The sequence below is a fragment of the Castor canadensis genome, chromosome 4 (genome assembly GCF_047511655.1).
Source record: "Castor canadensis chromosome 4, mCasCan1.hap1v2, whole genome shotgun sequence".
Classification (NCBI taxonomy): Eukaryota; Metazoa; Chordata; class Mammalia; order Rodentia; family Castoridae; genus Castor; species Castor canadensis.
Genome location: NC_133389.1, coordinates 83249469 through 83264067, shown reverse-complemented (window position 1 = coordinate 83264067; position 14599 = coordinate 83249469). Strand labels below are relative to the sequence as shown.

At 49.2% G+C, this 14599-nt stretch overlaps 1 protein-coding gene across 8 annotated transcripts in view; it reads right to left on the bottom strand.

The window, feature by feature from the left end:
• Sctr (secretin receptor) overlaps positions 1-14599 on the bottom strand; it is a 60857-nt gene that overhangs the window by 20630 nt on the left and 25628 nt on the right. For 4 of the 8 annotated variants that reach the window (XM_074070548.1, XM_074070549.1, XM_074070546.1 and 1 more), the window contains 4 exons: positions 12839-12946; positions 8569-8689; positions 2728-2825; positions 1629-1761 (listed from right to left, as the gene is read on the bottom strand). In XM_074070548.1, coding sequence (XP_073926649.1) covers positions 1629-1761; positions 2728-2825; positions 8569-8689; positions 12839-12933 — 447 coding nt within the window. In that variant the 5' untranslated portion in view covers positions 12934-12946. The remainder of the gene's footprint in view (positions 1-1628; positions 1762-2727; positions 2826-8568; positions 8690-12838; positions 12947-14599) is intronic. The other 4 variants (XM_020184084.2, XM_074070545.1, XM_074070543.1 and 1 more) reach the window with 2 other exon arrangements.

Below are 14599 nucleotides of genomic sequence, written 5' to 3'. Positions count from 1 at the left end.
CCCCCCAACTGGCATGTTACACCTCTCCTGGAGCCTTCCAAATGCCTGGTGGGACACCATGGTATTGGGCTTCCCAATGCCTTGACAGGCAGGTCCCCTGCAGGGACCACTGGGCTATACCCATGGGATTTTGGGGCAGGAGGCTCCCATAGCAGCATGTGGGTTTCCTTTCCTGGTGGTGGTGTCCACAGGGAGAGGACAGCTCCTGGGATGGCCCCATTGCTACTGAGCTGGCTGGCTGTGGCTCCTACCTGGGGGCCTCCCAGAGGCTCTGAGTCCCAGTGTGGCCCAAGCTTGGCTCATAAGTTTGATGTTTCATAGAACCTAAGAAGATTCCTTGCTGGATGTGTTCACTGCTAGCCAGGAAGGGGAGGGGCCAGAATTGAAATCTCCTGACTCCCAGTCTGGGTCTCTTGTTCCGTCCTGGAGAGACACGGATCCTACTGAGGGACTTCTCAGTCTTTTTCTATTTTTCTTTGTGTGTGTGTGTGTATGTGTGTGTGTGTGTGTGTGCTACTGGTGTTTGAACATAGTGCCTACACCTTGTCCTTCTTTGTGATGGGTTTTTTTGAGATCTGGTCTTGCTAACTATTTTCCCGGTATTGACTTTGAACTGAGATCCTCCTGATCTCTGCCTCCTGAGTAACTAGGATTACAGGCATGCACCACCAGTGCCCAACTTAAGGGACCTCCCAGTCTAACTAAGAAAATGCAAATGCACCACATGTGTACACACACACACACACACACTCACTCACACACACACACTCAAAACCAGAAGCAACACAAGCAGATGAGAGTGGTGGGGAGGTGCAGGCAGGTTGACTGAACTAATCTCAATTTCCAGTCTCTTTCCCTGCTTGCTCTGCTATAGAGACTGTCATAGTAAAAAAATCTCAAATCTCCCAGCTTCCTTTGCAGTTAGGTGTGGTCACATGACAATCCTAGTCAAGAAGTATATATAGGAGCCTCTGGGGAGGGATGAAAAAGCAAAGCCTCCCAAAAGGAAAAATATTCAAACTTTGTCCTTCCTCCTTGGCCAGAACACGGTCATGTGTCTGGAGTTGCAGCAGCCATATTGCAACCATGAGGTGTAAAGCCTGAAATCAAAGGAATGCATTATGGATGGCAGAGCAGAAAGGGAAAAAAAGGGGAACGACTATGTCCTTCATGACAACATGAAGACAGTGTGCATCTCTGGATTCCCCATCTGTGGGCTGCCTGTGTGGGAAGCAACCCTGGTTTATTGAAGCCCCAGGTGAACAGTTCTGTTATTTGCAGCAAAACAGATTCCCAAGTGCTGGACGATTGCAGTGAATTATGAGTCACATGGGCATTGGGGGATGGATTTAGCAAAATACACATTTTTCCACAAACCTGTGTGTGCCAACTGGCACCTAGGGATTGGCAGGATGGGAAGAGAGAAATCTCACAATGGATCTGACTCCCAGTGGTCACTTCCCAGCAAACTGCCTCACACATGGCCCAGGCTTTGTGTGTGCAGCGAGGCGTCTCCCAGAACTTCCAGGCCCTGCCCCAGCATTAGTGCAGCTGTGGCAGGGAGCTGGAGTGAGGGCAATTGGGGTACTGCCCTTTGCGAGTTAGGCTGGGGCACCCCGGCATGTCACCTGATGGGCATCACAGTAGGTGACGTCGTCGGAGGAGAAGAGCACAGCGTCCTTGATGAAGTTAGACAGGGCGCGCAGGATGAAGGACACGAACAGGTGCATGTGGATGTAGTTGCGGGTGCAGTGCAGCCTCCTGGCAGAGAGAACGCAGGGCCCGCCCTCAGTGCACTGGGGAAACTGAAGGTCTGGTCATCAGTCCCTCCGGGTCACACCTCTCTTTGTTAGCTGAACCTGAATAAGACCTGGGGCCCCCAGGGGCCAATTCCATTCTGACTCACACTACAGTTTGAAAAAAATAAAGAAGCTAGGGTTAATGGGCAATACATATTCTGTCCTGATCCACCATCTCCAGTCCTGTAACTGTTTCTTCCGATGTGGGATCAGAAGTCTGTTAATTGTTCCCCTTCCTCTGGTACCAGAAACAAGATTTCTGAAGTCTCTTTTTCTTTATTTTTATCTTTTGGTGGTACTGGGGCTTGAACTCAGGTCTCATGCTTGCTCGGCGGGTGCTCTACCTCTTGAGCCACTCCACTAGCGAGAAACAGGACTTTGTACTGGGAGCCTCTTCCAACATTGGGGGAGATGACTCCGCCCTTCTTGCTCTCATGACAGACCTGACCAACCAGTGTGCTCCATCCTGGCCTAAGGATTGGGCACGTGACCTAAGCTGGGTTTATGAGTGTTCCCTGGGACACTTACTGGAGCCAGCTGGGAAGAGGGTGACATGGGTCAGATCACTTTTGCTTTTCTGACGCTATTTTGAGGTGGATTTCTGTCTCTTGTGACCGAGAATCTGATCAGTACACCTGTAAAGTGGAGGTAATGGTACCTATTTCTTCCTATCACGGGAAAATTAGAAATAAAATAGGTAGAGTAACTGGCCTCAAGTTCTCAGTAACGCCTAGTGAATGTTGAATGAAGGAATGAATGCAGTCATAGGAACATCCATGCTTTGCCCCAGGCGAGCTGTAGATGGAGAGATGACAGAGCAGCCCACTGAGGCCTTCCTCTTTTCTTTTTCCCTCCTGAGCGATTAAGACAAAACCCAAAGTCTGTACCCAGGAAGGGCTGTGAGACAGAGCAGACAGTGTGTTCTCACCGGAAAGCACACAGGATGCTGAGGGCGACCAGGAGCATCACCAGGGAGGAGCTGTAGCCCACAGTGTACATGACCTTCAGCTTCAGCAGATAGGCGTGCTGCAGAGAGAGGCAGGGTCAGCCCCACCCACCCTCCTGGCTGTGGCTGGCCCTGCAGTGCCTCCATGCACAGGCAGCATGAGTGCTGGAGACCTGACTACCAGTTCATCCATAGGCCAGGGGTGCCAGTTCACAGACCCAAAACAACAGAACACCTGATGCCTGTTCAACCTTCCACCTTCTGCATAGGCCCCCACCCATCACTACAAATTCAACCCTTTACTTAAGTACCTCCAGGGACAAGGGACTCCCTGACATTCTAGGAGGTCATTTGGTGTACAACAGTATGAAATATTAAATTTTCACTCTGCCAGCCCTGTTTTTTGGTATTGTGTATTTTTGAGATAGGATCTCACAAACTATTTGCCCAGGGTTGGCTTTGAACTGCAATCCTCCTGATCTCTGCCTCCTGAGTAGCTAGGATTACGGATGTGAGCCACAGGCACCTGGCAAGGCCTATCTTATATAGAAAAGTTATGGAGATTGTGTTAGCGAGACCTGTCATTTTTGAATAAAGCTCTTCTACCCATTGTTCCTCACTTACCTTCTCAGGTCTTGTTCTCTGTGTCTTTAACCTCTACCCACAATCCTTCACCATTTAGCTCAATCAATATGCTCCCACCTGTCAATGTCCTTCTTACATCAGCTACCCAGGGCCACACAGCTGAAAACCTCCAGATGTATTCAGTGACCAGGAAGAAGTATGGGACCATCACCTCCTCAGTCTATACATTGCTCTCCTATTAATGCAGCCAAGTAGGCATTGACTTTGCTCAGCAACCACTTCACACTGTTGGCTCATCTTTGATACAAAAAGCCCAGTGGATTGGAATGCTGAGAAAATTTAAATTGTGACATGTAGAGATTAAACACCTGGATTCAGGTTCAGAAAAATAAATTGCATAATAGTCTTAAAAAGAATCAAGGAAACAGAAATTAAGACAATGATAATATTTTGTCAGCCAAATAAACAAGTATTTAAAAGTAATAATATTCTATTCAGGTGAGGGTAGAGTGGGAGAGACTTGGTTCAATCTTTCTGGAAAGTAACATAGAAAATATATGTCAAGAACCTTTGAAATGTGCATTTCTTCTGACCTCCCTCTACTCCAACAATTAAATCTAAGAAATACAATCAGTTCTCCATATTCACTAGTTTTGCACTCTCAGATTCAACCAACCACAACCTAAAATATATTTGTTAAAAAACCAACTGGGCTCTCATGGCTCACATCTATAATCCTAGCTACTCAGGAGACAGAGATCAGGAGGATCATGGTTCAATTCCAGCCCAGACAAATAGTTTGTGAAACCCTATCTCAAAATACCCAGCACAAAAACAGGGTTGGTGGAATGACTCAAACGGTACAGCACCTGTCAAGCAAGCATGAGATCCTGAGTTCAAACCCCAGTACCACAAAAAAAAAAAAACTACACTGAACATGTAAAGAGTATTTTCTTGTCACTATTCCCTAAACAATATAGTAAAGCAAGTACTTCCAAAGTATCCAATTGTATCAGTCATCTAGACACGATCTGAAGTATAAGGTAATTTTTCCCCATCCTCCATTCCAAATGAGTCAGCAGTATGAGCTAGTACAAAGGGTTGGGTATGAGGTAGCTGCTGAAAAAATTAGGCCTATTCTCAGTTACATTGCTGAAGTGCTGTGGCAGCTATTCATGCTGGAATGTAGGGAGTGCTGTGTCCAGTCTGAGTGTGTTATTTTAAGAGGTGCATTAATAAACTGAACACTTCCAGAGGACAGTCATTGTGTCATCTGAGGAGAGCATGGTTTTCTCCCAGAGGGGAAAAAACAACTTAGGGGAGAAAAATATTAGAAAGATTGACATGTGGAAGAAAGGCAAAGACTTCATGTGCAAGCTCCAGTGGGGAGAAGTTACCAGGTAGTAAGTAGGTTTTGACTCACAGTAACCCCAAATTTTTTGATAGCAAGAGTTGACCATCCACATGGTAGCCTGCTGTGGTACTCTAAGCCTCCCCCTGACCTAACTGCTCTCTCAGAAGGCAAGGGCGACCTCTCAGGGATGAAGAAAAGAGCCCTGAAGTGCACTGAGTTGCCTTATATGAATGGTTCCTAGAATTTGAGACATCAAAGACATGTGAAGTGACAAAAAACTGGATACCAACATGGCATCCTGTATTTGTGCCGTGTGTAAGATAAGCCCCACAGCTGAGGGTATCAGCCTCACCCTGGGGACACCTGTGCCAGCCTTCAGGAGTCTGAGAAGGAAAAGACTGATAGTTGCCGAGTGTCCTGGTAGACTATTCTGTACCATACCATGCTGTGGTCACTGCTGCCTGGTCACCTTCATGCCAGCTCTCATGCCTTCCACCTGTCTGCAAGGTCTGACCCAGGAAGTGCCCTGCTCCCAGGAGTCCTCATGTGACCCTTTGGTCCCTCAGCTTTTAGCATCTGCAGCTGTACATGCACCACCCCCAGGGGGTCTAGGAGCCCCCTTGCTGTCTGTCTGTCTGTGCTGTGGAACCTGGCTGTGCCACCCTCTTGCTATCTCCTCTTGACCAGCTACCAGCAAGAATTCCCTATAAAAGGACAGAGAGTAATAATTTGGGCTTTGGGTGCCATACCTGTCTCTTTTGCAACTACTCAACTCTATCCTTGTCCCAAAACAGTAGTCTTCGGGTGCAAATGGCTGGGCTCTGTTCCAATAAAACTTCATTTGCAAAAGCAGGTGGTGGGTGGATTTGGTCCAAGGACTGTAGCTTGGCACTCCCTGCTCTAGGTAAGCAGACAGCTTAGTGCCTCTATGCCTGGTCTTTCCATCCACCTGAGTTGACAAACTGGTGTTTGTCAATACTCTAGTGACTTGTAAGAACTTTGAAAAAATAAAACCCACTTAATGCATGTCTTCACAATCAGTTGATAAAAGCAAGACACTTTACCAATAAGAAATAGGATATTTCAAATCCCAGAGGAGGAGCACAGCTGTGGACCAGCATTTAGTCACCAGTGAATCATGAGATCTAGAAACCCAGTCTTCCCGAGATTTTTTTTTCCCTTGAGAAGGGTCCCCTCACTATGTTGCTCAGACAGGCAGAAATCTCAAAACACTCCAGCCTTAGCCTCCCGAGTAGCGAGCACCATAGGTGCACGCCAATTTAACTATTTTTTTAATTTTTAAAAAATGTGAGCTGAAGCCAGGCTACGTTTTCTTCCCACCATTCTTGGATAATTAATCTTCTGAGTTAAGCTCACAATTTTGGCATTTACCTTTGCTAAGTTTCAGCTTCTTCGTTTTGGATTTGGGTTTTAATCCTGCTGTGAACACTACAGGTAAGGCCCTGGGTTCGGTTCTTCCCAGCTGACTAGTCTAAACCACACAGTTCTCAATGTGTGGTTTTTGATGTAAATTACAAAAACTAATCTCCTTTTTCTTTTCTGTCTTTTGTAATCCTTAAAGGTGTCAAGGGATCCCAAGCCCAAAAGGTTTGAGAGCTACTGTCTAAGCTAATCATGAATTTCATTCCTCTGCCAATGGTTGATGAGCTCAGGGGTGGGCAGTCCTAAGTCACTTTGGGCCAGTGAGATGTGAATTCAGGCTTGCTGGGTTTAGGGAAAAGCAGCTTTCTAGCTCTCAGAAAGGAACCACAGGAAGCCAGACTGTCCCTCCTGAGCAAGCAGGAAGGGGGAGGTCTGCAGCTGTCATTGCTGGCACCTCAGGAAGATGCCGCCATGGTGGCAGGAAGAGAGCTGGAAGTAACCTGGCCCTTGGCGCTTTGTACTGCTTCATTCAGTACATTCTCTGCATTCTCCCGAGGCCCATTCTCTGCATTCCGTGAGATATGAGCCTCGTTCGCTTATTAAAGCAATTAGAAATTTGTTACTTGTAGCCCAAAGCACTCTTTAACCCTCCATCCTGCCACCCATCATAAGAATATGCCTTCTTTAGTTTATTGAATTTCACAAATCTGATACTTATAAGTGCCTGGGTCTTCACATAAGCCAGTGACAAAAAGGGTCATCTACAGAGAACAGAGCATACTAGCCACGCTCCCAGGACCGAAAGTGCCCACTGATAAATCTTTGATGAATTTCACCCTTAATTTGCCTCACTCTGGCCAGATTTGAAAGCCTTGTGGATTTTCCCCAACAAGCTCTTGAAAGAAAGAAACTCCATTCCTGCCTTGACCCCCTGCCCGCCCTCCTTCAAATGGAACCAGATGGATTGACCATGGAGAGAGGGGTGCTAGAAAAAATTAGGAAGGCTGGGTGGTCTGCCAGCCAACTTCACCTTTTTCTCCCTTACTCCTGCCACTCCCCACTCCATGCTTCTCTGACATGTCCCCAGCCCACCCTCCAAGGGACAAGCAATCTTGTCCACCCATGTTCCTGCCTGGGATTCTAGCTAATGGTGCTACTTAAAAGTGCACCTCCTAAGGGTCAGGGAGGTGGCAAAAGACAGAGGACTGAGCTATCTGAGGCTATCCTATCCAGGGCTAACTTTGGTTCAAATCCTGTCTACTACTTCATAATCGTGTTCCTTAGCCCCTCTGAGCCTCAGTTTCCTTGTCTGCAACATGGAATTTCGCAATGAACAAATGAACTTTTATTCAGTGAAGCCATGTCCTTGCAGGGTTATTTTGAGGATTTAATGTACATCAAGCAGCTTGGAACAACAAACTTGGGGAGAGGTAGGGAATTAAACTCAGGAACTTATACATAACAACAAACATTTATCAAGCATGTGAGAAGTAAATAAAACTCTCCAATTTGTCACTGCAGGAGCCCTGCACCTAGACAAATGCCTGGCCTATACTAGGTGCTCAGTAAATGTTTGTTGGATGAGTGAACACTTTAAAGAGCTCACATTGAAGTAAGAGAGGTGGAGTCACATGGCACACGATGGTCATTTGAACATGACATGGCAGGTAATAGGAAAATCAGAGAGGGCTGGAGTTGACCTAAGTGGGGTCTTGAAGGATGTATAAGAATCTGTCAGAAAAAGAGAGGACAAAAGTGCTGTCTAGGCAGGAGGCCCCCTGTTAAGGGAAAAGCCCCAGGTGAGAGGCAAGGTGGCAGAGTATGAGTGAACTCTAGAAAAGGGCTGTTCTGGGAAGGGGCAGTAACTCAGAATGAACCCAGCTGGAGCTGGACCTTGACAGTCACCCTCACAGGGAGCATTTGGAGGTCTGCCCGCCCTCAGTTCCTAGTGAACTTCCTCTCTTAGACTAAGCCTGCCCTGCGGCTGCTCTCTCCTTCCTTAGCAGAGGCAGGAAACTGTCTTGAGGACAAACTTATAGAGCATTTCCTATGGCCAGGCACACATCTTGACACATCCACGCATCAACTTGTTCAGTTCTCCTAACCAGCCTCTGTGGTCAGAACTCTTATTAACCTCATTTCCATGACAAATAAACTGAGGCATAGAGCATAGTCCTTCCCAGACCTGCTGAGGTCAAGGTGGGGCTTCAGACTCACTGACCTGGCTCTGAGCATTTCCTTTCTTTCAGTTTAGTGAATAAAACACCCCCGGTCTCATGGTGACACTTGGCAATGCTCAGGGTCCTCCTGACCTTCACCTCCAAGTTGATAGACCAGGCTAGAAGAGCAGGCCAGTGAGCCCCGGGTGAGCAGGGGAAGTGGGTGCCGACAGCAGCCCAGGTCCTGAGTCCTGGCCTATGCTGGCTTCTTCTGTCCTCTCTGAGGCCTCCCACCCCGCAGCCCCCCACCCAGAGTTGAGGGGTAGAGGGTGACAGACTTACCCGCTTCTCATTGGAAGAGTCATTCACGTTGATCCCACAGGCCAGGTCAGGCCTGGGGAAGGTTTCTGACCAGCCGTCCTGTGTGCAGTTTCGGAACAGGGACCCTGTGGGTACTAATGTCCTGTGGTGAGCAACAGGGGCCAGGCGCGGGTATTTTTACAGTAAAATCTACAGTAACATGTAAATATTGCAACCATTTTACGGGAGGGAAAACTGAGGCACAGTGGTTACACAACTTGCCCAGGATCCCAGCCTAGGAATTGAAGAAAGGGAATTAGATGCCAGGGCCCACGCTCTTCCCCAAAGGCCACGTACTAGTGTAGTCCCTTTCTTACTCCTCCCGCTGCTTTGCCCAAACCCTGGTCCTGCCACCATGTACCAGGAAGGTCCCCAGAACTTCTGGAGCACCACTCCTATGATCAACTCTTCTCAGGCTCCTGTGGTCACAATGCTGTTCCAGGGAAGTTCTCTTTTATACCCAACCTCTTGCCCCATTCACCCATCTTTGGAATCCATCAGAGATCAGCCCCTACCAGACAGCTGCCCCTCAGGGAGGAATGGAATTATGCATCCTTTGGCCATGACAAGGAGTCCTGCAACTGTTTGCCCTCCATCCCTGGCACAAGACTGCAGATTGACCTCTCTCCCCAGGCAGTGCTTTCTTCGGCCCCTAGCACCTGAGCCAGGGTATTCATGCCAACTGGCTGGACAGAAAATCAATGAATAGGGTTGATGAGCCTGTGCTGAGCATCTCTAATGGAAGAGAGGGGAGAGTTTCCCACTGCAGCTCTCTCTCTCTCTCTCTCTCTCTCTCTCTCTCCCCCTCTCTCTCTCTCTCTCTTTCTCTTGCTGGGGATCTCACCCAAGGCCAGCACATGCTAGGCACACATTCTACCACTGATCTACACCCCCACCCCCAATGGAGCTTTCAAAGCCAAAGACACGGAAGGGAGCCACCAGGCAGGAAGGGAAGCTTGCAGGCTGGGGAGAAGTGGCTCTCCCTGCACCAAATGGCTCACTGTGTTCACGCACTGGGCTCCTCAGCTCTGGCCAGTATGCCATCCATGGTGGGGTGAAGGCACAATCACTGAGTCTTGTAGATGAAAGCCCTATTTAGGGGTCCCTTAATCGTCCCAGGTGGACTTGGAATGCTCCCTTCCCATGGGCCCCAGGGGTAGGCCACTGCTCACAGTATTCAGGGTCAGACAGGTTTCCCTGAGCTGGGGAGGTATAGCTGGCAAGCTTTTCTAGAAATAGCCACTGTGTTCAGCATTTTGTGCTAGGGATTCTGATCCCAGTGAGGAAGGTGCTGTCTACTTTACAGACCAGAAAACCGAGCCCCAGGTTTGGGCTACAGAGCCCAGCCATGATGCCTACCACCGTGGTCACCCTTCCTCCTGGCCCTCTCCCTATGGTCCCTGGAGTGGCTTCCAGCCCTAGGGGTCATGTCCTTTGGGATCTGTACGTGCCTAGGCTATGAAGGCTGGGGATGCCTGGAACACAGGCCTATAAGCAGCCATATCTGCTGAATTTGCAGCCCAATGCTGCCTTTTGGGGGCTGTGCAACCTCAGGTATGTCACCTTTCTGTGCCACATGGGAGTAATGACCATCACAGTAAGAGTGAGCAGGACATAGGTTAGCACACGGAGACTGTCCATGTCTTACTGATGCAGAACAGAGCAGCCCTGCAATGCTACTTCCTTCTCCCCTTGGCTTTTCCAAAAAAGAGAGGAGTGGGCAGAGTCTGGGATTCAGGGGAGAGGATGTGGGAAGCCATTAGAATTAAATCAAGGTAGCTAGATTGGTGGATGGGAAAGAATGGTGGTTAAATTTGGGTTGGTTGATGGGAACACAAACTTCCTGGAGCCTAAAGCCAAAGGTTATCAGACAGTGCATGCCTAGTGGCAGGTTCCACGTGGGCCCAGCACAGCACAGCTGGCCTACCTGTCTGGGGCCCCATCTCATGGACCCAGCAGCATTCCCAAGAGATCTGCATGTGATTCAGGCCTGATGCCCAGAGCTGCCAAGAAGGCAGAGACCCTGCTGAGGGAGCCACAGGCAGGACTGCAAAGGATGGGGTCGCATGATCTCTGGGGTTCCTTCAACTCCAATTGCTTCCCCAAGTACCATTTCTAATAGGTTAGGGGTCCTTAACTAGGTACAGGTCAGCGTCTACCTGTGGGGTGTCCTGAAAGCACAGTGAGTGCGTTTGTACATATACACATATGCAATTCAGGGAGGAACCGAAACAAAGCTTTCATAGGATTATCAAGTCTCCCAGACCCTATCCAGGCTAGGAACTGCTACTGCTATATGGACGACCCCTACTAAGCCAAAGGAGAAAGAGGGCCCAAGCCTGACCCTGCCCAGAAATGCATAGTTTAATAAGGAGCTCTGAAAGACCAGTGCCCTTTTAAGAATCAAAGGAATGCCTCCTGGAGGGAACATTCTGGGCCTAGCACAAGAACTATCTGGGGCAGAGTGCAGCTGGTAGTCTCTCAGTCACACCGAAGCCCGTCCTCCCCAGCCCCATGTGGTGGGTGCCCCGAGAAAGAATTTATTTATTCATGAATTCTAGAATTTCTTTTTCTTTGTCTTTCCTAGGCACTTCTCCAGGGGTTGGAATTGGGGTGGGCCATCATTGGGGGTGCCGTCCCTTCCTGGAGGGAGATAAGGGCAGGGTTCTAATCAGACCCAGAGGTAGAGCTACTGGGTGGGGAAGGTTCTTGGTGACAGGTTGAGGCCGGACAGACCTGGACCCATGCTTTTGGGCCAGTCAGCACCCAGAAGCCTGGTATTAAAAGGGTGGCACCAGGTGAACGGATTCTCCCAATCACCCCAGGAGCTGGGCCCAGAGTCCAGTAGGCAGGCCTCAGTGTGGACCTGCATCCCCACAGCGACACCATGTGGTATTGACATGAAACTGCAGTAAAGGTAGGCATAGGGACCCCAGCTTCCATTTTCAAAGCAGAAGACAAGAAGCAGACCCTCTGAAGGATACCCAGTGGGTATCAAGAAATTCAAGGGTGGAAGACTCAATTGAGGGGCAGTGGACTTCGAGTTAGTGAGGTGAGCAGGAGTTTAATTAGTTAACTGGGGAGGGATGTGACAGGTTTGGCACTTGGTCACTCCTATGGCCGCGGGCATCGACTCTGCCTGGCCGCTCTGCAGAAACGCAGGAGGGGGAGAGGAAGAAAGATGTGGAATGATAGTTCTGAGAAGGCCTTGAAAGGAGGCCTGGGAAGGAGGCGTTCCAATCCTTTCCAACAGGAGAAAAATCCAGACAGCCATGGTGGTGCACTGGACAGGAGTTGGAGACCAGGGTCTGGAGCGAAAGGCCATGAACCTGTGTTTCCTCCTCTCAGGGACACCCTGACCATGGGGCCAGAGACCTGCCTTGACCATGACCTCAAGAACGGGGCATCAGTTTTAAAGTTAGAAATTGGACTTGATTCTTAGTTTCTCCATCTGTTGCTATGAACTTTAGGACAAACTGCCAAACCTCTCTCAGTCACTATTATTGCTATTATGTTTGTTTGTTTTTGAGATAGGGTCTCACTATGTAGCCCAGGCTGGCCTGGAACTCACCATCCTCCTGCTTCAGAGTACTGAGTGCTGGAATTATAGGCATGCAACAATACACCCAACTATTGCTATTACTCTTTACTGAGTCAAGTGGTTTACTGGGTCAGAAGGAAAAGTATGTGACCTGCAGGAGTTTCATGGTGACTGAATGAGCCCATGTGCATGAAGGTGCCTAGCAAGAGTCAGTCAATTAAGAAAATTCTCACAAATTTTAGCCGTCCTGAGATAAGGGATCCCTGGGAGGCCAGGACTCCCAGGGAGACCACAGTTAACCAGAAGGGCCTGGAAGAATGGGCAAAGGAAATGAGTGCTCTGGGAGGCAGGCTGTTTGGGAGCCTGGGACTGCCAGGGTAGGGCCACGCATGGTGGCTGGAGCAAGTTCTGCTGCTGAGAGGGCGGAAACGTGGAAGGGGAAGGGAAGCCCCTAAGTGGGGGGGCATGGGGCAGAAGAAGTAAGGCCAGTCTTCTTTATCACCTTCCCCGGACATTGCCTCCCACCCCCTTCCATGGGACCCTGAGAATTAAGCCCAAGCAAGACTTCCAGTCCCCAACAGGGATCCCCCCCCCCATCATTTTACCCAGTGTTTGTCCCCAGAGACATTTCCCAGTCTCCTGCCTCTGGGCCGAGTCTCCACCCAGGGCCCACCCACATCCCCTCGCCATGCCCCTTGGCGGGGTGGTTACCGTTTCTGCTCGTGAGCATCTGGAGGAACTTTGGGCACTCCACTTCCACAGTCTGTCCTGGTGCAGAGGGGGGCCAGCAGCTCATGTTGTCCCATAGCGCCTCGCAGCCTGTGGGGAAGAGCCACAGCACCGGGCTTGATGGAGCAGAGGACAAGGGCCACAGGCCACAGCATCTGCAACCTTTCCCCGTCCCCCCTTGCCTTTCTGGAGTCCTCATGGGACACTTTCAAGTTCCCAGTAGGCACTGACTCCTTGGACTCAACCTTTGTTTGTTTGTTATGGTGCTGGGGACAGAACCCTAGTGCATGCTAGGCAAGTAATCTGTCACTGAATTATGTCCCCAGTCCCTGACTCTTTGAGATGAGGAGCCAGTGGTGTCTAATGAATGCTTTTTTTTTTGTAATCTTCAGGGCCTGGGACTCTGCCACTTGTGTAAGTGCTTAGAGTTGAGACATACGGAAGACAGGATGACATCTACTTATGTGTGCAGGTCTGGATTGCTCAGGACCAACAGAAGCCTCTACTTGTGTTAAATGACTTGACAGCAGCGGGCCTTCCTCCTGACTGCACCCACCATGGGAGCACCACTCCTGGGGAGCCCCAAAAGTGTACTCAACCAGGCCCTGCACCCAGAGATTCCCGTGGAATTAGCCTGAGTGGGCCCAAGCCGGTATCATGCCAAGCTTTCCAGGTAATTCTAAAATGTTGGCAGGATTAAGAACTCTTGTGCCATCATTCTGAACTTCAGGATTGCCTGGAGGGATTGTTCAAACAGCTTGCTCAGGAGGTCTGGAGTAGGGCTTGGGGCGGGGCATTTCTCAGGTTCTCAGCTGAGGCTGCTCATGCAACAGCTGTAGAACGGTGCTTAAAAGCTGCTTGTGCTGAAAACCGCTGCCTCCTTACTTGGGCCTCCAAATTAACTAAAAACAGGAGAAAAACTTGGCACCACTGTGTCCATTTTGTCTTTGCTCTAAGCTATTCTCTGCTCTGCAGTCACTTTGCAGTCACCTTAAGAGTCCAGGAAGTACAGGACTGATTGATTTACAGCAAGAGATGGAGGAAACTGCTCCCAAGGAAAGGAATAAGCAGAGCCTCCACAAAACCGATCACCTGACCTGCAGGTGTAACAAGGCCCCACCTGACCGCTCCTGAGACAATGAGCTGACAGAACACCCCTTGCCACCTGAACACACCTGTGACTGGACTGTTTAATAATTACACATAACTCTCCCCTTCCTCCTGTTTAAACCTAAAGTAAATGTCTGTTTGGGGAAGATGGATTGAAATGCTATGTTTCCTCTTCCTTAGGCTGCTCATGACTTATAATTACCCTCCTTTCTCTGCCTTTCACCATTATTCATCTTTTGTATTTGGTGTCCTGGGGCAGGTGGCCAGACCTGACCTTTGAAACCCGGGAGTTTGGGCCTGGGGCGTAAAATATCCTGCTGCTGATTTGGGATATTTTGGGAACCACTTCCTCGGCTGCTACTCCAGTCACCACTGCCCTTGTAGTAATGATACTGTTAAGGACATTGTCCCCTTCGAAGACCCCTCCCTGAAGGAGAACCTGGTCTCAATGCAGTGGGGAGCTAGTAGGTATCTGTCCTTATGCATACAGAGTCTTGAAGTTGATTTCCTCTTTTATTTAGCTTCTAGGAAGCTCATAGACCAATTTGTGGATCACTTATTGTAACTGAAAGACTTCTGAAATAAATAAAAAACATTACTGGGTGTCTTCAGTGCAGAACCAGGCGTTGTCCA